Consider the following 25,339-nt stretch of genomic DNA (forward strand, 5'->3'; position numbering starts at 1 on the left):
ACATGCAAATTACATTTATAATGCCTTCGGCAAGTATTCAGACCGCTTCAAGTTCTCCTATAGACCAAATGTTTAATTGATAAAATTCAAAAAAGATGCCATAAATCAACACACAATATCCCATAATGACAAAGTGAAATTATTAAATAGTAATTTAAATTAAATAGTCTCATGTACTTAAGTATTCAGACCCTTTACTACAACTGTAAGACTTGGGTATGCCTCTACCACCTTTGCACACCTGGGTTTGGGCAAGATTTCCTATTATTCCTTGTAGATCCTCTCAAGCAATGATCAGATGGGGAGCGTCAGTGAACTTGCGATCTTCAGGTCTCCCCACAAATGTTCAATGGCATTCAAGTCAGGGCTTTGGTCGGGCCACTCAAGGACATTCACAGATATGTCCCAAAGCCACTCCAATGTTGTCTTGTGTTTCAGGTTGTTGTTGTGCTGATGATGAGTATTTGCCCAAGTCTGAGTCCTGTGCGAGATGGATAAGGTTCTCAAGGACTCTCTGTATTACAGCAAATTCATCCTTCCCTCAATCCTGGCCAGTCACCCAGTGCTTGCTTTTGAGAAGCATACCCCTAGCATGATGCTACCACTCACCACAATTCACCATAGGCTTGTTATTAGCCAGGTGGTGAGCGGTAACTGGTTTCTCGATCGGTGTAGAGCTTGACAGGTCTAATAGCTCAATTCAGAGTCCATGCTCTCAGAGTCCTTCAGCCGGCATGTCATATGCCTTTTACTCACGAGTGGCTTTCATCTAGCTACTCTACCAAAAAGCCCTGATCGACGGAGTTCTGCAGAGATGGTTGTCTTTCTGGCTGGTTCTCCCAGAGAAATTATGTAGCTCTGTTTAAGTGGCCATTTAGTTCTTGGTCACCTCCCTGACTAAGGCCCTTCTTGCCAAGTTGGTTTGGCCAGATGGCCAGCTCTGGGAAGAGTGTTGGTGGTTCCAAACTACCTCCATTTCACAATGATGTAGCCCTTTCTGCTCCTGGAAACTTCTATTGCAATGTCTCTATAACCTTACCCAGATCTAAACACAATTCTATGTCATTGCTTTTTTATTGTAGGTATTCAGTGTAGATTGTTGGCAAAAAATACTTTTATTTATTTATTTATAAATTAAGACTGAGCGTGAAAAAGATGAAGGGATCTTCATCCTTTCCATTGTGATATATCTTTTAATCCAGAACTAGGCTTAATCTCTGTCCGCAAAACTCAGCCACAGCGCTAATACCCATAAATATATTTCTGTTTGTTTTTTTCATAACCCAGCAAAGGCATCTGTGTATTCAATATTTAGACAAATGTCAGTGTATGTGAATGTCTGAGCCATAATATCGGAGCTATATTTGCATGATAAACAAAAAAGCCTTTATTTCACACCTTTTCGTTCCTCAAAAGTAACAACCTTCCCTCCTTCTTGTCAATGTCACACAACATTATTGTCTAATTAAACACTTTCTGTCTTTGCTAATATTTACGTCTTGCAAATTGGGAACACAAAAGAGGGATTGAGAAAAGTTCAATTTCCAAAGGGCATTAAATAGAGAAGTTAAGTGCTGAGGCAGACTTGGTCTTCAGGGGTTTGGACGACACTTAACTCTGTGGCTAATCAGCTAATTGTTGCATTAACCTCTCAATCACTAGAGACTGTGGCATTGAATAGGATTATTTATTTTCCTGGCACAGTATTAAGGTTTCATGAAATGGCTAGTACTGCTTTGAATCTGTAAATCTGGCATTTAAAAAAGTATGTAATATTAATAATAATAATAATAATTATTATTAAACAGGCAAGCACTGTTGTACATGATTCATTATCATTTATTGGCCTTAATGAACTATTTCTGAGTTGAGACAAACGCACCGTATGTTCATAGTTGCACCAGCATCAAATGGATGTTTCATCCAGTACAACTGTGCCCTCATGTGGACAAATGTGGACATACATTAGCTATATATATAACCTTGAGCATGCATGCCAAACGTAATCGTGTTTCACAAATTGAGAAAAGCACCAATAGGGTCCCAACAGCAAAAATATTCCCTGTATATGTACCAATTTACAAGAATTTAGGTCTCATACAGGGAATGAGTTTGCAAAGTTTAGTAGAGGTGTGTTACAGCGCCACCAAGAGGCATGTCATTGGCAGGGAAATGATTTTGAATACTTCTTATAGCAGGAATACATAATTGATAAAACACAGCTCAAAAAAATTAAGGGAACACAATCATCACAGTATAGAACCAAGTCAATTAAACTTCAGGGATATCAATCTGTCCAGTTGGGAAGCATAAGCGATTCTGAATCAATATCACTTGTTTTGGTGCAAATGAAACTGACAACAGGGGCACTTTCAGTCAGTTACAGAAAATATTTTAAAGTGGTTCTTTTGTCTATAAATCAATGAATGGTTTAGGCCTCGAAAACATTTCCGATATGTTTAAAGAGTATAAACCCAGCAGGTTTCATAGATCCATTAACACAGGTCAGCAACTAGAACCCAGAGTCCAAACTAAACATGGTCAAGCTGCGTTTAGTAGTTACGCTGCTCAAAACTGGAACAAACTACCAGAAGATCATAGAAGTGCCCTAAATGTATCCATTTTTTAAATCCAGGTTAAAAACACTCTTTTCACACGAAAATGACTGAGTGCCCAAACGTAACCACACTGTTTAGCCTTACAGCTTTTACAGCTTCCTCATTGAATTCTATTTATTCTATTTTCCTATTCATTGTTTAATTATCATGATGTTTTATTGTTGTTTATTGTTCTTATTGTAGTATTTGTTGCTATTCTATTGTAATTTTTTTCTTTGTAAAGCACATTGAATTGCTTCTATGTATGAATTGTGCTACATAAATAAACTTGCTTGCTGGAGAAGCAACAGCAAGACAACCTCCAAAAAGGGATTGGTTTTGCAGGTGGTTGCCACAGGCAATTGCTCTCGCCTTATCCTTCCTGACTGATTTTTCTCTAGTTTTGCATTTTGCAAGTGTCCTTGTCACCACAGGTAGCAGAAGGCAGTACCTGCAGCCCAATCTTTTTGCCCAGGCATTCCAGCACATCCATACGTGCCGTCACAAGGTTTGCTGTGTCTCCAAGTACAGTCTCAAGAGCATGGAGGAGATACCAGGAGACAGGCCATTACACGAGGAGAGCTGGACAGGGCCGTAGAACGGCATCAAGCCAGCAGAAGGACTGGTATCTGCTCCTTTGTCTGAGGAGGAGCAGGAGGAGCCCTGCTAGAGCCCTACAAAATGACCTCCAGCAGGTTACTGCTGTGCATGTTTCTGACCAAACTGTCATAAACAAACTCCATGAGGCATGAGGGCCCAACATCCTCCAGTGGGACCTGTGCTCACACCCCAGCACCATGCAGCTTGATTGGCATTCGCCAGACAACACCGGAATTTGCAGGTCCGCCATTGGTACCCCATTCTCCTCACAGATGAGAACAGATTCACACTAGGGGGGGCATACACACTACTGAGTCACATTATGAGTTGTCGTGATTAAATGAATGCAAGTTGGAACAGCCTGTGATTTCAATCGTTTACTTAGTTTTTCGGTGCGAGTTTGAATCCAGATGTGAGTCGGTTAGTGATTTTGGTGTCCATTGACCACTGTTACGTAATTTTGTAGTCAACAAATTACACAATGTACAGTAACGTTTTGATCTTTAATATGTTTCGTTCATCGAGATGCAATGTGGAATTTAAATGTTCCCTTAATGTTTTTGAGCAGAGTAGTTGGAAATATTATACAGTGAATGTGGTGTTTCCTTAGCTAATATCTTTTAAGAAAATGTATCAAGTATTATCCTGATTGTAGGTTGTTACCTTGCCTTGTGGGAGCCTGCAGTCTGTAGTGGTAACAAAGCGTTTTATGTATTTTGTACAGTGGGTGCAACGATGATGAACTGCAACTATTTTGCATGACAGATGTCTCTGTATTTTTTATCATATAAAGTGTTGTTGGGACTTTTGCATTGTAGATACACTGTTATAACATAGGTTAACAATTGCCCCAGTCAGTGAGCGCCAAACTAAGATTTCCTGAATAAATACCTGACTAATAGCAAATTGTGAAGTCCTCAAACATTGAACAAAACACTGTTACAGGGGCTGCTAATTATTTGATTATGTTATGGATGTTATGTCATTGTTTTTACATCATAAAAAAACTTTTACAATATAATAGTATGTAATTGAAGCCTAAACGGTCTGCAGTTTCTTAATGCCACATCATTTCGCAGAGTACAATAATCAAACAACAGCTTGACATTTACAACAAGTGTCCCCTCAGAATAAAATACATTTCTAAAACGTCCTTTTGAAGGCAGATTTGTTTCATTATGAAAAATCATGTTCCTAAGAATCAATTGCAAAAAGCAAACTGACAAAATGGCTTTTTCTTCTCAGACTCAATAATACTAAGAGGTTGGAAGTCGCCACTGGGCAGCCTTTGACAGCTCTTTTATTTCCTTTGTCTCTTATATAAAAACAGATTCCACTTAAGCCAACAGAGGAAAAGTGAGCCTTCAGACATAGTTTGAGAAGATTATTAAATGTTACCTCACTGAGTGTCTTTCAAGGTCTGTCTCTTGAAATATTTTTACAAAATTAGACAACAGGTTGCTGCTGAAAAGCTTTAACTAAAGTTCTGGGGTAACAAATATTATTCAGGTATATTTTCTACCTGCTAATTTCACACTCCTGGTGTACCAGGTCTGAATAAGTCACTTTGCTTTTAAGGAGACAGTGAAAACATATTTTTGCTCCTCCAGGTCTGTAGAAAACTAGCCCTACCGTAAAGCCTTAAGAGAAAATATACTACCAGCCATACAGTCCTGAAGTACTTCTTACAGATTTTCTCTATTCAGGAGACTGGGACATATTTGCCATCACATTTGAGTATTTAGACCGATTCACTCATCCATTGCAACTTGCAATTAGTGCACTGCCCTTAAGATTCTAATTTCACTGACTTTCTTTCCAAAAAAAAAGAAGCCAGATCGACTAAATGAAGCCCATAAGACATCCCAGAATGTTTCTATCCTGATATTTAATTTAACGGATGCTCTCATCCAAATTGAACAGTGTCATACTGGCCATGTGCAGAAATCATATTATACAACCCAGCCATTGTAAGCGCTATTATTTTTACCAAGTGAGCTATACAGAACCATATTGAAAGTATAAAGTAAATAGTGATAAGTACCTTCCGGATGGAGGCCAGTCCGTTCATGACCAGGCAATCCTCTCTGTCCTCGTCTAGATCGTCCAGGTCCAGCATGGGCGAGCTAAAGTGATCCAGGAAGAAGCACTTGGCCCCCGTGTTCCGTGGGTCAAAAGGGTCCACGATGATAGGCTCTGTACCTTTGATTTCACACCGGCAGAAAGGGCAACCCTGTCCATCTGATTCCTGCAGAGAGACCAGCCATCTAGTTTAAGTTTGCTAAAACACAGTCACACAATTAATTAATGTGCCCATTATCAAGAGATAATCTCTCTCTCTTTCGGAATCTCATCTATCTAATTTCCCTAGCCCTAAAACTAACCGCACATCTTCAAACTAACCCCTAACACTAATTGTAAGCTAACTCCTAACATTCATATTACACCAAACCCTTGAAAATATACTTTTATTTTTGCACTGTCAGTCCCATTACCCTTGTTGTGGGGATTTTCCCCACCAGGTTATTAAAAGTTGAACACGCACTGCTGTCCTATTCACAATACCTGATGCGCTATTTTGGGAAACACAAGGAAACATTTCTGCTGAAGGATCTAACGTAAGAGAGGCAATTGCAGCCAGCTGGGACACACATGGATTCATTCAGCAAAACCTGCAGGCCTTGGTAAGACATTTCTTCTTTTCCCCCAGAGAAGAGATCTGGAGCACAGCAAACCCATGCACACAAGCACATAAGCCATTCTGACAATCTTACAACCCTTCAAGCCCCAAATACAGATTACACAAGGCAGATGGCAAAAGGGACCCGGCACTGAAAAAATAAATAAATAGAAAGGCCTCATCTTTCATGATGAGGTTTTCCTCTCTTTAAACTACCGAATCAAAGGGAGGCGATATTTACAAGAACAAAAGACAGAGTACAGCATCCATCTGGTCGGGGGACTTGCGAAAGGCATCAAAGGCATTTCTGGAAACCTAATCCTAATTAGAGTGGGAGGCCACTCAGGCTCGCTGACACTACAGAAAAATGTCCCCCGTCCTTAAAAACGGGCCCCCCGTGCGCTTATCCACCCACGGACACATTTTGCGCAGGCATCCTCTGAGACTTTGGCTGAAAACGAGAACCAGTGTTTCTGGCTGGATAGCAAATGCAGATGATCCCAAAGCCAGTCGACGTTCAAGGTTTGGTCATAGATTTGATACCAGTTTGATCAATCCAAAGAGACGATTTGTCGGACAGCTGTGTAGGTACACCTTTTCCTACAGTAAATGCAAGACAACACCCAGATCTGATCGGAAAAGAGAAGGAAAGTAAAACAAACTAATATCAAATTGATGGGAATAGATTTCATCAAGAATATTTCAGTATCGGCAGATGTTTTCCATTTGTTTCGAATTAGAAGTAGTTATACAAGATGAGTATGATAATATGAGGAGGGAACCCCCCTGTTCCTGACTCAACTGGAACATATCTGGGGTTGTAAGTCATCCAAATGCGAGAATGGAGGTTCCCTCTGTGACTCACACAGCCCACACATGACGTCACTGCAAAGACACGCACACAAGAAGTAACTGGGTCTGCTTTAGATGGAACCGAGGGAATCACTGGTGAAACAGTAGACATCAAAAATGTAACGGACAGGTTTAGTCATAAACATTAACCCATAACCAACTTCACATCAGCCGCACAGGGAGCAGACTCAGCTGAGGGATTAGGACTGTGAAACTGAAACAGACCAAAACTAGATATTGTACCTCTTCCATTACCAAGTTCATATTTTCATAGTATGCACACCAGAAAAATTGCATGTCTGCTGCTGACGTGTATCTACAGTAATCTAAAAACCAGTTCCTGTATGAATAATAAACCTACAGAATCCACCAGTAATATAGAACTTCTAACAGCTCCCAAAAGGTGCTTCTTGTAGGTGAGTGTGAGCGTGTTTCTGCTGAAAATTGATAAGTCAGCAGTGAACAAAAATCCTAGATGTACAGGGAACCTTCAAGAGACTGTGTAATGGTCCTGTAGACGTCCTCAGGATGTCCCCTGTTTGCTGGGCAGACACTGATGTCCTGGTATCTGTTTACTCAGGAAAAGCAGCACAAATGTCCCACAATTGGAGGAGGGTGATAATGGCTCTGGCACTGTCCCTAATGACTCATTATGACAGCAATTACATACATAAAAACATTGCCAGGCTAGGCAATCTGATGCACACAGACTGAACAGACAATTTTGCTTTCTCTGCAGACGTACCACAAACTCAAAGACCAAATAACTGTAGTAGGTATACGGTCTACTGTACAGGAAAACATTAATAGTGGAAACAGAAATGCCTTGTTTGTACCATTCGCTCAAATAGACAAATAAGGCACAGGATGTTTAGTTTTCGATACACTTTCACTCGGCCTACATTTAATGCCAAGAATGAAGCTGATAATTTAACAGGATCTGTCCGTGTAATGGCGAACTGAGATTCAAACCAGAGTTATGTTCTCTGCAAAAATGCTCAAAATGTGTTAGCCCATTTGGAATGCTAAATACTGCTGAACGCCTAGTGATGTACAGTGTGGGTCTGACAGTTACATGGCGGTCCAGGCCAGAGGCATCAGTATTTCATGTCTCAGGCATGGCAAGTACAGATGGCATACCTTCATTTGAGCACGCATCCATTGCAGGCTATTTCCCACACAGCAGGAAATGCTAACTGTTTGTGGTATTCAGCATTAAATTAAAAAGTTACATACAAAGAAAGGCCCCTTCATAATATTGTAAACAACAATTCACATTTCCTGTTGCTGCAGGGTGTAAAGGATGATACGATATTCCCACAATACCATACGCGCTGGATTACCCACTGGCTCACAAATATTTTCTTTGTAACCCATGCATAATGTCCCCACCATCCCCTGCAGAAAAAAGTTTATCCATTGAGCTTTAACTGTAAATTATCTGGTTCTGATTACCTGCCATGCAGTCAGGCAGGACGTGCACATGAGGTGTCCACAAGGTTCGATCTTCACATCCTTGTCATTCTCTGCGCAGATTTTACACAGCTGGAAGGTGGAGCCCATCTCGCAGTAGAGCTCATACTGCTCCTGTAGGACCACAGACGTTGGGGTCAGTTAAAAAGCAGCACACACGAACACACACATGTCCCTACACAGGGTCACACACACTCACTGACCTGCGTGACTTTAATGTGATCATGGGGGGTGGGTTCACACAAGCCTGTGAGGTCAGGGTTGTAGCTGCGTCCGTCGGGAAACAAATAACTGAGGGGAGGGAGAAGGATTAGATGTGACAGCATCGCTCACAGACGGACGACAAAAGAAAACTAGGAATGACACCGAAATGGAAACACTTAAATTTAAAATTCATGCATAAACGCATGACAGGGCATGGCACTGGGAATTAGGAACTACAAGGCACATTTGGAACAGAATACACATTTTGGGGGAAATTATTAGTTTAAAAAAAGATTTAATAAGGAATGTTGTAGTAATACTACGCACTACACTCCCTATTTTATGTCACTCTGAATATGATCATCTTTCAAATCCCTGAAATGTCTGTACAGTGAAATGCCTGTGTTACTATTTCCTAGTTGCTGCTTCATTGCCTGTTCATCCTGGCTCCATATTCCTGTACCGCCTGCCAGGAAGTAGCATGGTGAATAGTCAGCGGCTTGGGTGGCTGGCATCTCTAATTACCTTCACTTCTTCAACACGTAGTGGTGTAAATCTCTTGAAAGGCAGGCAGCGTGGCCCCTATGGTTCAATTGGCTGAGTGTACCACCCTCTGAAAAGCCCCATAATGACCTTGAACTACATTACCCAAAATAACCCCTAGAACATCCCAAACTGTTAATCTAAAGTACACAAATGAAAACAAACTACCCAGAGTAAAGCAAAGAATTCACAACAGAACCCAAAACTACCTGAAAGTACTCAGAACATGTACCCAAATAAAACACACAAAAAAACACCAAAACAACACAAAAGAACCCTAAAGGTTACAGTAATTAATACCGAAATAACAACAAACTCAAAAGAACATAAAAGAGGAAAGAAAATAGCACAAGGTTTATAGAGTTTGTGCAATTTGAGTGTAGCAAATCCTCAATCTGTAATCTAAAATCATCTATTGTCATAAATTCTTGTAGATATCAAAACATTGGGCATAAAAAAGGGTAATAGCAAAAACTAAAGACCAAAACATTTATGTAAATATAGATGGTATGACATGATAATGGGAGATTGGATTAAAGATCTTTCGATGTAAACATGATTTAGGCCAATTTAAACCATATTGTCTTTGGATAATACATACATTCTGATTTTTATCATGTCCAGTGCCAACCATAACTGAGCGTGCAGGAATCAGGCCAACTACAAGGAGCCTGGATGGTGCAGTTACAATTCACACACTCTCTATGAGGCAGTCTTCAGTCTTCTGAAGTCCAAAATCAGGTCCTTGGTTTCATAGATGTTATCAGATTAACCACACCTCTAGAGCTTGAAAACCTTTGTGTGATGCCTTCCCCCAGACCACAGACAAGTAGTTGAACCAAGGTCACCTTGTGATGTTGCCATTTCGTAGATAATTTGTTTTCTGCAATTTGTCAAACCATGACAGCTCTATAATGACAACACTATAAAGATTGTAATTGCAATGCACTTCAAATAAGCGCTACCTCAAAATGGAGTCCCTATGATCCTAACGCCTCCTTCACCGTGCAGAGAGAGCCCTGCGCCTAATGTGCTTTCATGCATAAGTGTATCTTAGGCTGCCTCCATTAAAACATTTGCAGAAGAAGAGGGGCCACCTTTTCTCTTCTCCCAATTGCGCTCTCAACAGAAAACACTCTGGTGTGTGGAGAGAGAGGTCAAAAAATACAGAGGCACTTGTCGACAGAGCAGAGCAGTCAGAGAGGAACTAAGAAAGTGAATCAATGGCTGCATCCCCAAAATACTCCTCTTGCTCAATTGACATTTGTATAACCGGACCCAATTCCCATACCACGATTTCCTCTTTGCTCTAACCCATCACTTACAGATCTGAAAAGTGTAATCGAAAAGTAAGGTCTTGTTTGTCAGAGTTAATAAACATCGCAAAAAAATAAAACCTTAACTGCAGTTCAACTGGCCTCACAATTGCAGACTAAGTGTAACCAAACTAGTCCAGGGTCTCTTCAACCGTGGTGTCATCTGGGAACAGCCACCGAGACAGATGATGAAACTATTGGTTTGCACAACCGAACAATTTATTTTTAAAATATATTTTTTTCCAGGCATTATATGCTATAAGGGATATGAAAGTTGTGAAATATGAAGGAGAGAGTTTTGGTTGAAAAAGCATTAGATTGGATCCACACTGCAGCAGTACATGCACCGCTAGACCAACCAAAAACACAAACTGTCAGAAACAGTCTCAAGGAAGCTTATTTGACCTGACTGGGCCCTTGACCTAACTGTGGTTCAGTGTCATATCAAACTAGGGAAGTGTGCTGTTCACAGATGAATCTCGGTTTCAAATGTACTGGGAATTAATTTGCTACACGTTGCATTTGTATTTTTGTTTAGTACACACCGTGCTAATGCCTCTGTGAAGAGCTCAGGGTGGAAGCTATACCTTCTCATATCTATCCAAACTGAAAGCATGTTAGGGCCATGAGGATGGGGTCACACTGTCTTGGCTGTCAAAGCACTGAACACAATCCATTAAGCACTTGACAGAGGAAGTTATTAAATAAACCTCTGTTAATTCAGTGATTGGGGGATTGCTAGAGGGAAAAGATGGGTCTGAGAAACGTTAGTATTCACAAGTAATATAGACCTAACACAGTACACTGTAAAAATTATTCACAGGATAAGAAACTATTACCTCCAAAATGTATCATCTCTGGGTGTACCTCATTTATGTGTTCAAAAAGTATGAATTAGCAACAAAAAAAAATGTATATGTTGCTAAATTTGAATTGTTAAGTATTTGTGAACCTAACCAACAACTTAAAAATATGATGTCATAATTAAATGCTACATATGTCACATATGTTGGGACATAATATTTTTATGACAGAAATTTCATGAAATATTTTAAGTTCTCCCAACAATTTATCACATGGCCTGGTTCTATGAGGATAGTGAGTAATTCACCATTTGTAGATTTTAAGATACATTTACAAATGTTGTAAAACACATATTGTAAAAAACATATTAATATAAGTACATATATGTATATATTAATATTATGCCACTTGTTGTGCAATGAAGAGAGATGGACCATGATTAGCAGACATCAAAAGCGTCCAAAAACTTGAAATTCAATGATAACCACTGATTTCCAGCATTGGTATTTACACTGACAGAGACGAAAATTATTGTTGTCTCTGGTTACTGTAGGAGGGCCGAGTAGTGTGCACAACCATTCTGGTATATTCCAATGTAAAATAAAAATCACAAGGGATAACTGACTAAAACATTAAGTTGGATGAAACAGAAGTGACTAAAAGTTTTGCTGTAAGTTATTTGTACCAAATGTATTTGTGTTTGGGAAACACCAGAAGCCAATGATATTTTACTTAAACCCAGATCCACTGCACCATTTATGTTTATGTACTGATTGTTGCCAAGAGAACAGAAATTCACAATGCTTCATAAAGACAACAAAGCTCTAAATCAAGCAGACATAAACAAAGCCCGCCTCAAAGACAAGAAAGATGTCGTGTCAGGATCAGACAGGAATATTGAGCTTAACAGTAAGACAGTAGGGCTACTACTCTTCCAGCAGACAAAATACTTCCTTCAACATCTGCCATTCCAGACAGTGCTCTTCATCAAGAGCAGCCTTTCATAGCAGATGTTTCATCAGGGTCTTTCCTATTTTCATTTTTTAAGATGATTGCTAAAGCATGTGGGGAGTACTCAGTGAGGAAGTGGCAGAAACCAAACCACTAGTGCAGCAAGACAAGTGCTTATGATGGTTCTCATGTAAGAAAACAATTGAAACTGAACTGTGGGCATAGTTAGAACTTATACATTTATACATTTATGAAGCAAACCCCCAAAGCATTAACTTGGATTCAGATGAACCATAGTTCTGTGGTCTGTGGGAAGGCATTATAAGGACAGGCTGCAGATTGTATAGAACAAAGTAGACAGGACAATTCTAGGATGGAAATATGAATCTTCTGTCCAGGCATGCACAATATTCTCTGTTGGTCGTCAAGAAAATTCAAGACAAAATCTCACTTTCACAATATACACCATTTCACACTGATACAGGTCCATTTACAACAGGACAAACTTTGTAAGAGATGAACACTCATCAGTAACATCTTATCTTAGTAAACAACAGAAATAGGTAAAAAAAAAAACATTTTGATTCAGAGCAATACAACCAAAATGATTATTATATCTGAGCAAACCAACATGTTTTTGGTATATACATTCAAACAATACATTAGTACCACTCTAATATAACACATACAGAAATTACGTATGACAAGATGACGAATAAACTAATTTTCAAATAGATAACCTGTTGATTGGTTTTGGTTTTGTCATGTCAATATGTCAGGGAATTATGTCTTGTTTGCAATAATGGGTGCATTTTGAAAGTACTCACAGTGCTTCACTTTCTTAATATTTTTGCCATTGATCTAAACACAATATTGTCCCATGAAAAAACTAAAAATAAGAAGTGTGCAAATTTGTTATTATGTACAGTGCATTCTGAACATATTCTAACCCCATCACTTTTTCCACATTTTGTTACTACAAACTTATTCTACAATGGATGTTCAAGGACATTCACAGACTTGTTCCAAAGCCACTCCAATAATGTCTTTAGGGATACACTGATTAATCGGCCAGCAATCGGTATTGGCCGATTATAGGCAAAAAATGTAATCGGTATCAGCTAATTTTAAATGGCTGATTACTTGCGACGGATTTTAGTGTCTGAATGACAGGTAATAAAGTACCAGGCTGCTTTGTTGTATATAAGGTGAGAGCTTTCACACTTAGTCAATAAGAATATTGGCAGTGTGGACATATTTTAAAGTTCAACAAAAAATGTCAACACATCGATCTCGATACAGTATCAAAAAGCAAGATGCACAAAGGAGCGTGGCGAGTTTCTACAAATGACAGTTGCAGCTAAGACCACCGTCCCTCCAAACAACCGGACTCCAGTAGCCACACTATTTGAAAATGCTAGAAATATTAGCCAGGAAAGTGTATAAAACAAAGGTATCACAGAGAAACTCAGAGAAACGTCTTAGATGACCAGCCTTTCTCAGTTGTGGAAAACATTGGTTTTCGAAGGTTGATGGAGTACACTGAACTATGCTATACACTGCCTAATAGGCTTTTTTTTTTTCTGATGTGTTTTTAAGTCACGGTTCGGTACGATTTGGAAAAAGACATTCAAAACTAACTTTTCTATTAATTTATTATGAAGTACTACACTTGTAAACAGTGGCAAATGGGCCATAATACCCTGAACAAAGGAAGGTTTGACTTGTCGTTTGCGTTCGTCATATTTACGAGGTTGCATCACATGTGCTTGGCTACTTCAGTTGCTAAGTTACGTCTCCAAGATCCATCTACGGGGGAAACACAAGGCGTTTCTCAATGTCAAGGAAGGATCCTTGACATTGAGAAACAGCTACAGTTTAGAATTTTAGTTCCGCACATGTGCATTTTTAATTAACCTACTGCATTAGCCTGTATTGTCCTTTACTAAATACACTTATCTGAAAAGAAATCACAGATAATGTGTTCTTATTGAAACTATTACCACAGTTTTATTTTCTCAAATGCACCGAACAACACAGTGTCATCCTGCACAAGGAAATTCTTGCGACATGGCACACGACAACTACGTAGTGAGAGTTAAGAAGAAAAACATACAAGGAAAGACGTAGCTAGACAAAAAGAGAGCAATAATATACATAAAACTGTACGCTAGCAGTAGTTTATTAAGTGTACTGTAAACTAGCAACAATCTGGGTAACAGTATCGAACATTATAGATTAGGCAAGTATAGCAATAATATACGTAATGTAAACTAGCAGCAATTAGGTAGAATTATTGAATATTAGAGATACATAATAGTGTAATAAGCTTATGATGCTGGCATAGCACACTACAACTAAATAGTGAGAAAAAAATATATACAGCAAAAATATAGCAAAGAAATTAAGAAAAAATATACATATCACTTTACAAAGCAGCAGTTTAAAAAGAGTACTGAAAAGTTTCACGTTTCAATGTTTATTTGTCAAAGGCACCGAACAACACAGCTTCATCCTGCACAATGAAATTCTAGTAACATGGCACCTGACAACTACGTAGTAAGAGGTAAGAAGAAGAGTATAAAAGCAAAAATATAGCTAAACAGAAAATAATAATGAAATAAAGCAACAATATACATAACACTGTGTTTATTGATGATGTGACAGAAGACAGAAGCAGCCAGATGAGTTCTGAAGTGTATAGGGATATATTGTCTGCTCAGATTCAGCCAAATTCAGCAACGTTGGTTGGATGGCACTTCACTTTACAGATGGACAATGATCCAAAACATACAGCGAAAGCAACCCAGGAGTTTTAGGTAAAGAAGTGTAATGTTCTGCAATGGCTGAGTCAATCACCTGATCTCAACCTGATCTCAACCCGATCAAGCAAGCATTTCAAAACTTAAGGCAGAAAGACACATGAACAAACAACAACTGAAGACAGCTGCAGTAAAGGCTTGGCAAAGCATCACAAAGGAGGAAACCCAGCGTTTGGTGATGCCCATGCGTTCAAGACTTCAAGCAGTTATTGCCTGCAAAGGATTCTCGAATAGGTATTAAAAATGAACATTTTATTTAAAATGTTAATTTGTCCAATTACATTTGAGCCCCTGAAATAAGGGGACTTTGTATGAAAATGGTTGCAATTCCTAAACATTTCATGCAATATTTTTGTTCAACCCATTGAATTAAAGCTCAAAGTCTGCACTTCAATTTCATTTCGGTTGTACAGAGCCAACAGAAATTGGTTCAGTGTCCAAATATTTCCGGACCTAACTCTAAGTCTTTTCTTATTCAAACATATGGGAAAATAAATGAAAATAAGCTGAAATTATCAGCCTTATCAGAAGCAAAATATGTATCTAATTTGTGACAGGACAGAAAGTTACAGAAATGTCAAAACAGCGGCTATCAGTATCGGCCAATCATTTTCTAATCAGTGCATCCGTAATTGTCTCGGCTTTGTGCTTCGGGTCATTGTCTTGCTGAAAGATTCATATTTGTCTGAGGTCCTGTGCACTCTGTATCAGGTTATCTTCAAGGACATCTCTATATTTTGCTTCTTTCCTCCTTCTCTCAATCCTGACCAGCCTCCCAGTCTCTGTCACGGAGAAGCATCCCCATAGCATGATGCTTCCACCACCATGCTATGGTATCAGCCGGGTGATGATTGGTACCTTGTTTTGCCGGTTGTAGCGCTTGTCATTCATGCCTAATATATATATTTTTGGTTCATCGGAAAAGATAATATTTTTCCTCATGCTCTTAGAATCTTTCAGGTGGCATGTCATATGCCTTTTACTCAAGAGTGGCTTATGATTGATGGAGTGTTGGAAATATGGTGGTCCATTTAAAAGATTTTCTCATCTCCGCAGAGAAACTCTGAAGCTCTGTTACCTCCTTGACAGAGGTCCTTCTTATTCAGTTAATTTGTTTGGCCAGACAGCCAGCACTACGAAGATGGTGGTTTCAAACTATCTAGTTCAAAATAATGGAATCTACTGTGCTCCCGGGAACTTTCAATCCTTTAGCAACTTTTCTATAACCCAATTCTCTCGGACGCCTACAGATAGGAGAGTTCCTTAGACTTCATGGCTTGGTGATATGAACTGTGAATGTGGAAACTTATGTAGAAAGGTGTGCGCCTTTCAAAATCAACTGAAATCGCAACAGGTGGACAATCAAAGGACACATAATGCATTTAGCATAGCATTTAGCATCATCTTCCGCTTATCCGGGGCCGGGTCGCGGGGGCAGCAGTCTAAGCAGGGATGCCCAGACTTCCCTCTCCCCAGACACTTCCTCCAGCTCTTCCGGGGGGACACCGAGGCGTTCCCAGGCCAGCCGGGAGACATAGTCCCTCCAGCGTGTCCTAGGTCTTCCCCGGGGTCTCCTCCCGGTGGGACGGGACCGGAACACCTTCCCAGGAAGGCGTTCCGGAGGCATCCGAAAAAGATGCCCAAGCCACCTCAGCTGACCCCTCTCGATGTGGAGGAGCAGCGGCTCTACTCTGAGCTCCTCCCGGGTGACCGAGCTTCTCACCCTATCTCTAAGGGATCGCCCGGCCACCCTGCGGAGAAAGCTCATTTCGGCCGCCTGTATCCGGGATCTTGTCCTTTCGGTCATGACCCAAAGCTCATGACCATAGGTGAGAGTTGGAACGTAGATTGCGGCTCAGCTCTTTCTTCACCACGACAGACCAATACATCGACTGCATTACTGCAGAAGCTGCACCGATCCGTCTGTCAATCTCCCGTTCCATCCTTCCCTCACTCGTGAACAGGACCCCTAGATACTTAAACTCCTCCACTTGAGGCAGGCACTCTCCACCAACCTGAAGTGGGCAAGCCACCCTTTTCCGACTGAGGACCATGGCCTCGGATTTGGAGATACTGATTTTCATCCCCACCGCTTCACACTCGGCTGCAAACCGTCCAAGTGCATGCTGAAGGTCCTGGCTTGAAGGGGCCAACACGACAACATCATCCGCAAAGAGCAGAGACGAAATCGTGTGGTCCCCAAACCTGACACCCTCCGGCCCCTGGCTGCACCTAGAAATTCTGTCCATAAAAATTACGAACAGAACCGGTGACAAAGGGCAGCCCTGCCGGAGTCCAACATGCACATGGAACAAGTCTGACTTACTGCCGGCAATGCGGACCAAGCTCCTGCATTTGAATTTAACTCAATTTGAAGTTTCATAGCAAAGGGTCTAAATAGTTATTGCAGATTGTGTTGGCACAAAATCCAATGTCTTTCCTTGTTCATTATGTGGTAATGTGCATGGATGGCAATTTTTTTATAAATTGAATTGAAATTAAGTCTATAAAAATAAAATGTGGAGAAAGTGAAGGGGTCTGAATACACTCTGAAAGAGTATTCAATTATAATCTGCAATTAAATGTTTCAGGTCTTTTGGAATAAATAGGCCAATGAGCACCAAACAAGATCCTACTGAATAAAATCAATACCCATGTTTCTTTTTGTTACTTACAAGCCTTCCCTGCAGCCATCGATGAGAGCCTGGAAGAGGGGCTTGTTGTGGGGTATGGTCTGCAGGATGTTTCCATCGTTGGTGACATAGCCGATGGCCCATTGGCCCAGTCGAGTGCAGCTTAATCTAAAGATGTAGCTACAAAAAGATGGGCAAAAAGGGAGATGAGACAAACCTAGACCAGTCCTTTTTCTGTCCTTAACATAATAAAAAATCAGATGGACATAACCTTAAAGTTTTTAAAACATAAATAGCAATAGTAGACTGCGTTACCATCTTATTCTCCCAAGTCATATTATCAATCAACTTCATTGCGCAATAATTTTTAATGAACCAAAACAAATGAATTCGGTCCACAGTGCATCCAGTGTTTTCCATTGTTGGAACAGCTGTAAACACATTAACCATCCCCTTAATGTGTAGTTGAGCCACATGAAGTATTAAATGGCAGCCCATTCGAACAAATAAACCTTTTTGTTCACTATTCTGAAATCCAATATTGAATTTTTTTGAGGGGGGGGGGCGTTTATACATACAGTGGGGAGAACAAGTATTTGATACACTGCTGATTTTGCAGGTTTCCCTACTTACAAAGCATGAGTTTCAAATGGTCGTCATCTGGTAAGTGTCAGAGCTTTTTGTTTTGCAGCTCGCTTGCTGTTAGACTGAGCGTAAGTTTTGCATTCAAACTTTGCATGTTGAACTTCATAAAATATGTCCTGCAATGGGAAGTAATACATTTGAAAATGTGTTCTGTATTGTCATGTCTGGGGTGTACTTAAAGGCTAATTACTTCCACAAAAAAAATTGTGTGCTTTTTCAGTTTGCTGTTAATTTAGTAATCTTTTCTGTAGATCTGGTAGAACGGTCTTCTAAAATGTGCCTAGCTTACATGGAGTGTATACTGTCACTGTTGTGGTTATGTCACCATAGCTGTACTATAACTTGGTTAGTGCGCTGGGTGGGTGTTGTAGTCATCACAACATTCTAAGATGATAAGACACTGTTGTCTTGCTGCCCAAAGTAAAGGCCGGCATATGTAAGCAAAGGTAAATGGCCGGTACTCCAACTCATCACTCACTAAGCGCTCCTATCCTGGTGTGCAAAATTCATTTTCCCACTCCACTAAAAGTTATTCCATGCTTGCTCCATATTGGCTCTACTTTGTTTTAAGAACTGAACGAACATCAACTCTACTCCTGTAATTATTTACACTACCAATCAAGCTCTGAAAAAAATTCCAGACTGGCTAGTTGAAGGCATGCCAAAAACAAATGTAGATCATTTAAATCAAGGCTAAGAACCATTTAGCCCCTATTGTTCTGAAATTAACTTAACTGTAAGATGCTAATGTGAAACCAGAGCCTATTTTAGCCAGTATGCGTTCAGTGATGAGTACTATCTAATAACATATTTAATGTGATGGAGCATGTGACTGGCAAAAAAACATCAGCCAGAAGCATTCAGACCGTCAAAGGAAAATGTTAATGTATCAACATACAGAAACTTGTAATTGCTGTCCACCAGAACAATCTACACAACGGAGAAGTTTTTCTTGTAGTTGTAGAATTTAGATCCAGACAGGGTGGGGAAGGGGGTGGGGGATTCCTTGAATTGTAATTACCCCCACATGGAAGAGATAAGACAGGCTCTTGTAACTTTCCACTTTAAATATATAACCATTTTATACTCATTAGCAACTGATCTATACAAACTCATCATTCAACATATGCAGGGGGGAGAACAGGTATTTGATACAATGACGGTTTTGCAGGTTTTACCACTTACAAAGCATGTAGAAGTCTATAGTTTTTATCATAGGTACTCTTCAATTGAGTGTGATGGAATATAAAATATAAAACAAAAAAACAAAAATCACATTGTATGATTTTTAAGTAATTAATTTGCATTATATTGCATGACATAAGTATTTGATACATCAGAAAAGCAGAACTTAATATTTAGTACAGAAACCTTTGTTTGCAATTACAGAGATCATATGTTTCCTGTAGTTCTTGACCAGGTTTGCACACACTGCAGCAGGGATTTTGGCCCACTCCTCCATACAGACCTTCTCCAGATCCTTCAGGTTTCGGGGCTGTCGCTGGGCAATACAGACTTTCAGCTCCCTCCAAAGATTTTCTATTGGGTTCAGGTCTGGAGACTGGCTAGTCCACACCTGGACCTTGAGATGCTTCTTACGGAGCCACTCCTTAGTTGCCCTGGCTGTGTGTTTCGGGTTGTTGTCATGCTGGAAGACCCAGCCACGACCCATCTTAAATGCTCTTACTGAAGGAAGGAGGTTGTTGGCCAAGATCTCGCGATACATGGCCCCATCCATCCTCCCCTCAATACGGTGCAGTCGTCCTGTCCCCTTTGCAGAAAAGCATCCCCAAAGAATGATGTTTCCACCTCCATGCTTCACGGTTGGGATGTGTCCTTAGGGGTTGTACTCATCCTTCTTCTTCCTCCAAACACAGGGAGTGGAGTTTAGACCAAAAAGCTCTATTTTTGTCTCATCAGACCACATGATCTTCTCCCATTCCTCCTCTGGATCATCCAGATGGTCATTGGCAAACTTCAGACGGGCCTGGACATGCGCAGTATTTTAATCCATGACGGCGTAGTGTGTTACTAACGGTTTTCTTTGAGACTGTGGTCCCAGCTCTCTTCAGGTCATTGACCAGGTCCTGCCGTGTAGTTCTGGGCTGATCCCTCACCTTCGTCATGATCATTGATGCCCCACAAGCAGAGATCTTGCATGGAGCTCCAGACCGAGGGAGATTGACATCATTTTGATCTTCTTCCATTTTCTAATAATTGCGCCAACAGTTGTTGCCTTCTCACCAAGCTGCTTGCCTATTGTCCTGTAGCCCATCCCAGCCTTGTGCAGGTCTACAATTTTATCCCTGATGTCCTTACACAGCTCTCTGGTCTTGGCCATTGTGGAGAGGTTGGAGTCTGTTTGTTTGGAGAACAGGAGGGCTTTTTAAAGAAAAACTAACAGGTCTGTGAGAGCCGGAATTCTTACTGGTTGGTAGGTGATCAAATACTTATGTCATGCAATAAAATGCAAATTAATTATTTAAAAATCATACAATGTGATTTTCTGGATTTTTGTTTTAGATTCTGTCTCTCACAATTGAAGTGTACCTATGATAAAAATGACAGACCTCTACATGCTTTGTAAGTAGGAAAACCTGCAAAATCGGCAGTGTATCAAATACTTGTTCTCCCCACTGTAAATACAAATTAATTGTATGTTTAATCACAATACTGTTATGAATGTTCATTATCAGACCAATGTCGAACAGAGCATGCATCCTCAATAGGAGATGATGAAGATTTGGTCAAAAGTATTTCCTACCATTCCATCTCTAAGGGAACTAATTAGTAGCTAAACTATGTCATCATTTTATTTTTAGACCTGGTATAACACTAACTAATTATTCATTATTGATGGGAGTCAACCAAATGTTGACTACAGTAGCTAATTTCAGCATCCCAAGCTATTCGTGACTAACTTTGACAACATTGCCATCAATCAAAGTACATATGAAAATGTCCCAGTGAATGCGATTCCAGCACATGGGCATGTTGCTATTAGCTTACCTGTTGACAAGAAGTGATGTGTATTCATGAGTTGTTCTCCTATGAGATGCAATCCCTGGAGGCTTTATTCTTAATTTGGATTGGAGGAATGACCAACTTTGTCAATATGTGGAACTGTTCTGGAAAGAATATGCCAAATTCTTGAAATGTCTAATTGAATGCGCTTCTAGCACTTTGTGTTGTTTCAGCATCCACTGTTTAACCTATATTCTGCAGTAAAAATTATCTGTCTCTTCCTCCTCAATCAGTGTTTCCAAATACTGGTCCTGGGGTCCCCAAGGGCTGCACATTTTTTGTTTTAGCCCTAACCTTCCCACACCTAATTCAAATGTTGCCCTTCCAAATACACACTTGATTGACGTAATCAACCTATCATCAACCAAGTCATGCCCAAGTCAAAGCATGTCTCACATACATTTTTCTCAGCAGATCTCCCAGCTTGTCTTTGGGAGTAAAAAGTAAATGCATCAGCCACCTGCTAGTACCAGCAACTGCTAGCATGTCATTCAACATTCAACCTGCCCGCAACCAACCCACTATTCATCCGAAAAACATTTTCAGACCTTAATCTTGATTCATCTTGCACATCACTTATCTTCAGTTCATTTCAGTAGCATTTTTGCCTTCAGTCAACCCTTCAGCACATCAAATGAAATCCACGCACAATTAGATTCAGGTTGGGTGACTGTCTTGGCCAGTCAAGAAAATCCCACTTTTTAGCCCTGAAAAACTCCTTGCTTGATTTAGTGGTATGTTAGGGGTCATTGTTCGGCTGAAAGGTGAAGTGCTGTCTAATGAATTGAGGCATTTGGTTTGATCTGAGATGTTTCTGTGTAGTTCCGAATTCATCAAACAGCTGCCTACAGCAATTATGTCATCAATGAAGACAAGTGAATAAGTTCCAGTCGCAGGCATTCAGTACCAAGCCAAAACACTAACTCCACCATGTTTAACAGTAAGCTTTGGATAATGAGCAGTTCCATTCTTCCTCTACACTTTGCCAACTCCATCAATCTGGCTATGATTCTGCGTCTCATATGTCCATAAGATTTTGCATAGGTTGTGTACAGGTTGTTTATGTACTTTAGCAAACTGTAACCTGTTCTTGAAGCTTACTAGTAGTTTGCATCTGGTGATGAACCCTAAAAGATTATCCTATGTAGTATCTCTTAATGGCACTATTTGACACATTTATTTCCACGGCCTAGAGTGTTCTAGACAGTTGAGAAGAGGTTTTGCTTCACAATTAAAAGCATTATTTGATCATCCACTACTGTGGTCTTTTGTGGGCTACCTGGTCGTTTGCTATTGCTGACCTCGCCAGTTTGATTTTGACACACCTAGCAACTGCATGTTGCTAGCTGTACTGGCATTACTCGAGACACCAGCCACAGAATCCAAATGCAAATTACCTATAATCCCTTGTAAAACTTTTGTTAGCTCTCTTGAGCGTTAACTAAAAATACAAAGACTAAGAATAGGTGAAATGTGAAATTTGCTAAATGTTTAAACTGGAATGTTTTTGCAGGACCACTTAAGCGGAGATGGCCAAGAAGAGTGAATGTCTCTTACTGAGTGACTGACTGACTACGCCTATGTTAAATAGCGCAGTGGTTAGAGAAACAGACCTGCAAACTATAGGTCCCGCGTTCGTATCTCCTCACAGTCAAAACAAATTATGCATTAGGATTTGACAAAAACTTTGTTGGCTATAACCTTCAGTATCTACAAAAAAACTGTTTGTGGTTATATTGCAACTGTTTTTGGTGGATTTTCGAAATACGCATCCGTACATGCTTTTTGGGTCAGGATAGACAAAACTTGGCTGGCTACAACATTCAGTAATTATGTAATAGTTAGCCTAAACTATACTGTATAGTATTGTGACTATTTCTGGTGGATTTTCGAAGTATGCATCCGTTAATGCTTTTTGGGGGTAATATAGGCTTTATCAAAACCCCTTGGGCAGTAAAAGTGTAGGGGTTTCTACGATTCTCTCACTTGTTAGTTATTGTATGAATGTCATTCACAAATGAAAGAAAAACAAATGATTTTGTGTCATGAAATGAAATAGCTTTGGCAGGGAAAAGTACATCTTCAGTCTCGCTAGCAATTGCTCAATTATTATGACTACTCCAATTAGTAAGTTAGATACCAGTAAACCTATTACTGGCTAATAAGCTATTAAAACGTCCAGTGGCAAAAGCCATACAGTGGAAGTAAACTTAATAAGAACCGGTAGTCAGTTTAACACAATGCTTAATGGTGTCTCGTGACTGGGCGAATGTATATCACTCTGTGGCATAGTGGTTAAAAACACAGCTTCTCACATGGGAGACCTGAGTTTGAAAAATAAAATATTGTTCCAATTAACACTAGCTAGCACAATAATGGTTTTTCATTTCTAGCCATCAACAAGTCTCTGAAATATGGCAATGCATCTAACACAATAGATAGCCCAGGTGACATTTTGATTTAGCGGTTTGCTTTGTTTATTCCATGTTCCGTACTTATGGAAAGGACCCATCAACTTCAAACCCATCTAAAACAAAAGTCTTCGTGCTCATTGCTCCAGCATCGACAGTTGGAGGTGACACTGCTTCAGACTGGTCAGTATGCTGATACAGTAGTTAGTATTGATAGTGTCCGAATTGGAGTTATAGAACCAACATTTTACATAATTCAAAACTTGCACAATGCACCTTTAAGGAAGTTAAAACACATGGCATTTGATTACTTTTATGCAACTTACTTCCTTGCAGCACATCTGGCAAACTTCTGCACTTGTAACAGTAACAGATAGAACAAAACTTTTAATGCAGCGGAATTACTTCTATTGTGATGCGGAACAGTGATTTAAATTATTAGGTAAAATGTTCCGTAGGGCAACGCTTCGGTCCAATTTGTTTGCAGAAGACCATACTCGCTCACATTTTGTCTTGTGCTGATAGAAGTGATTGCTCATACTAACAAATGTCACTTGTCATATACTATACGACAAAAAGTACGTGGACACCCCTACAAATGATTGAGTTCAAGTGTTTCAGCAACACCCACTGCTCACAGGTGAAGAAAATACAGCACATTGCCATGAAATCTCAACAGACAAACATTACAATGGGGTAGTACAATGGGTCATACTGAAGAGCTCAGTGACTTTAGGATGCCACTTATGCCACAAGTCAGTTTTTGAAATTTCTGCCCTATTAGATTTGCCTCAATCAACAGTCAGTGCTAAAATTGTGAAATGGGAGTGTCTAGGAACCACAACTGCCCAGCTACAAAGTGGTAGACCAAGCAAACTCACAGAGCGGGGCTGCCGAGTGCGCATAGTGTGTAATAATCGCCTATCATCTGTTGGATCACTAACCACAGAGTTTCAAACTCTGGAAGCAACATCAGCACAAGAACTGTGCGTCAGGAGCTTCATGAAATGGGTTTCCGTGGCCAAGCAGTTGTACGCAAGCCTCACACAAACATGCGCAATACCAAGCGTGGGACTTGAGCCGCCTGCAAAGAGTCTTGACCTGAACCCCACTGAACACCTTTGGAATGAACTAAAATGGTGATTGCAAGCCATGCCTTCTCATCCAAATGAGTGCCTGACCTCACAAAAGCTGTTTTGGTTAAATGGGCACAAATTCCCAGAGACACTGCAAAATCTTTTGGAAAGCATTCCCAGAAGTGTGGGGACTGAAACAGTTGCAAAGGGGGGGGACAACTCCATATTAATGCCCATGGTTTGGGAATGGGATGTCCAACAAGCTCATGTAGGTGTGATGATTGGGTGTCCACATACTTTTTGCCACATTGTGGAGTACCTCATAAATTCTATATTTTCAATTTGTGCGTAGCTTTTCGTTACGGAGGTACAACTGGAAGTTCATTAAACACAGACTATAGCTTGATAGCTAAACAACAGTTTCCCAATACAGCTAACAAGATACCTAAAATATTCAGGAAATTAATTAATTCAAAAACTAATTATCTTTGTCAAGCCAGAGAGCTAGCCAACTACAAAACGAACGACTATCTCAAAATAGCAACCACATAGTTTCCACTATGGGATAATGGGACCATGGGATAAATCTTATGAATGTTTAATGCTAAGAAACCTAGAAATAGAGTTAAGTAGAGCTATTAAGAAATACAGATTTTCTCCAAAGCTGGATCTACAATCAATTACAGGGTTCTTGGTTGAACCACTACT

The 25,339-nt window shown here is 40.0% G+C and overlaps 1 protein-coding gene across 3 annotated transcripts in view; it reads right to left on the minus strand.

The window, feature by feature from the left end:
• cblb (Cbl proto-oncogene B, E3 ubiquitin protein ligase) overlaps positions 1 to 25,339 on the minus strand; it is a 124,141-nt gene that overhangs the window by 17,554 nt on the left and 81,248 nt on the right. For all 3 annotated transcript variants that reach the window (XM_010901758.5, XM_010901759.5, XM_010901757.5), the window contains exons 7-10: positions 17,518 to 17,655; positions 8,406 to 8,493; positions 8,185 to 8,316; positions 5,242 to 5,445 (exon numbers count right to left, since the gene is read on the minus strand). In XM_010901758.5, the coding sequence (XP_010900060.2) occupies positions 5,242 to 5,445; positions 8,185 to 8,316; positions 8,406 to 8,493; positions 17,518 to 17,655 (562 nt within the window). The remainder of the gene's footprint in view (positions 1 to 5,241; positions 5,446 to 8,184; positions 8,317 to 8,405; positions 8,494 to 17,517; positions 17,656 to 25,339) is intronic.

Source organism: Esox lucius, chromosome 7 (assembly GCF_011004845.1).
Source record: "Esox lucius isolate fEsoLuc1 chromosome 7, fEsoLuc1.pri, whole genome shotgun sequence".
Classification (NCBI taxonomy): Eukaryota; Metazoa; Chordata; class Actinopteri; order Esociformes; family Esocidae; genus Esox; species Esox lucius.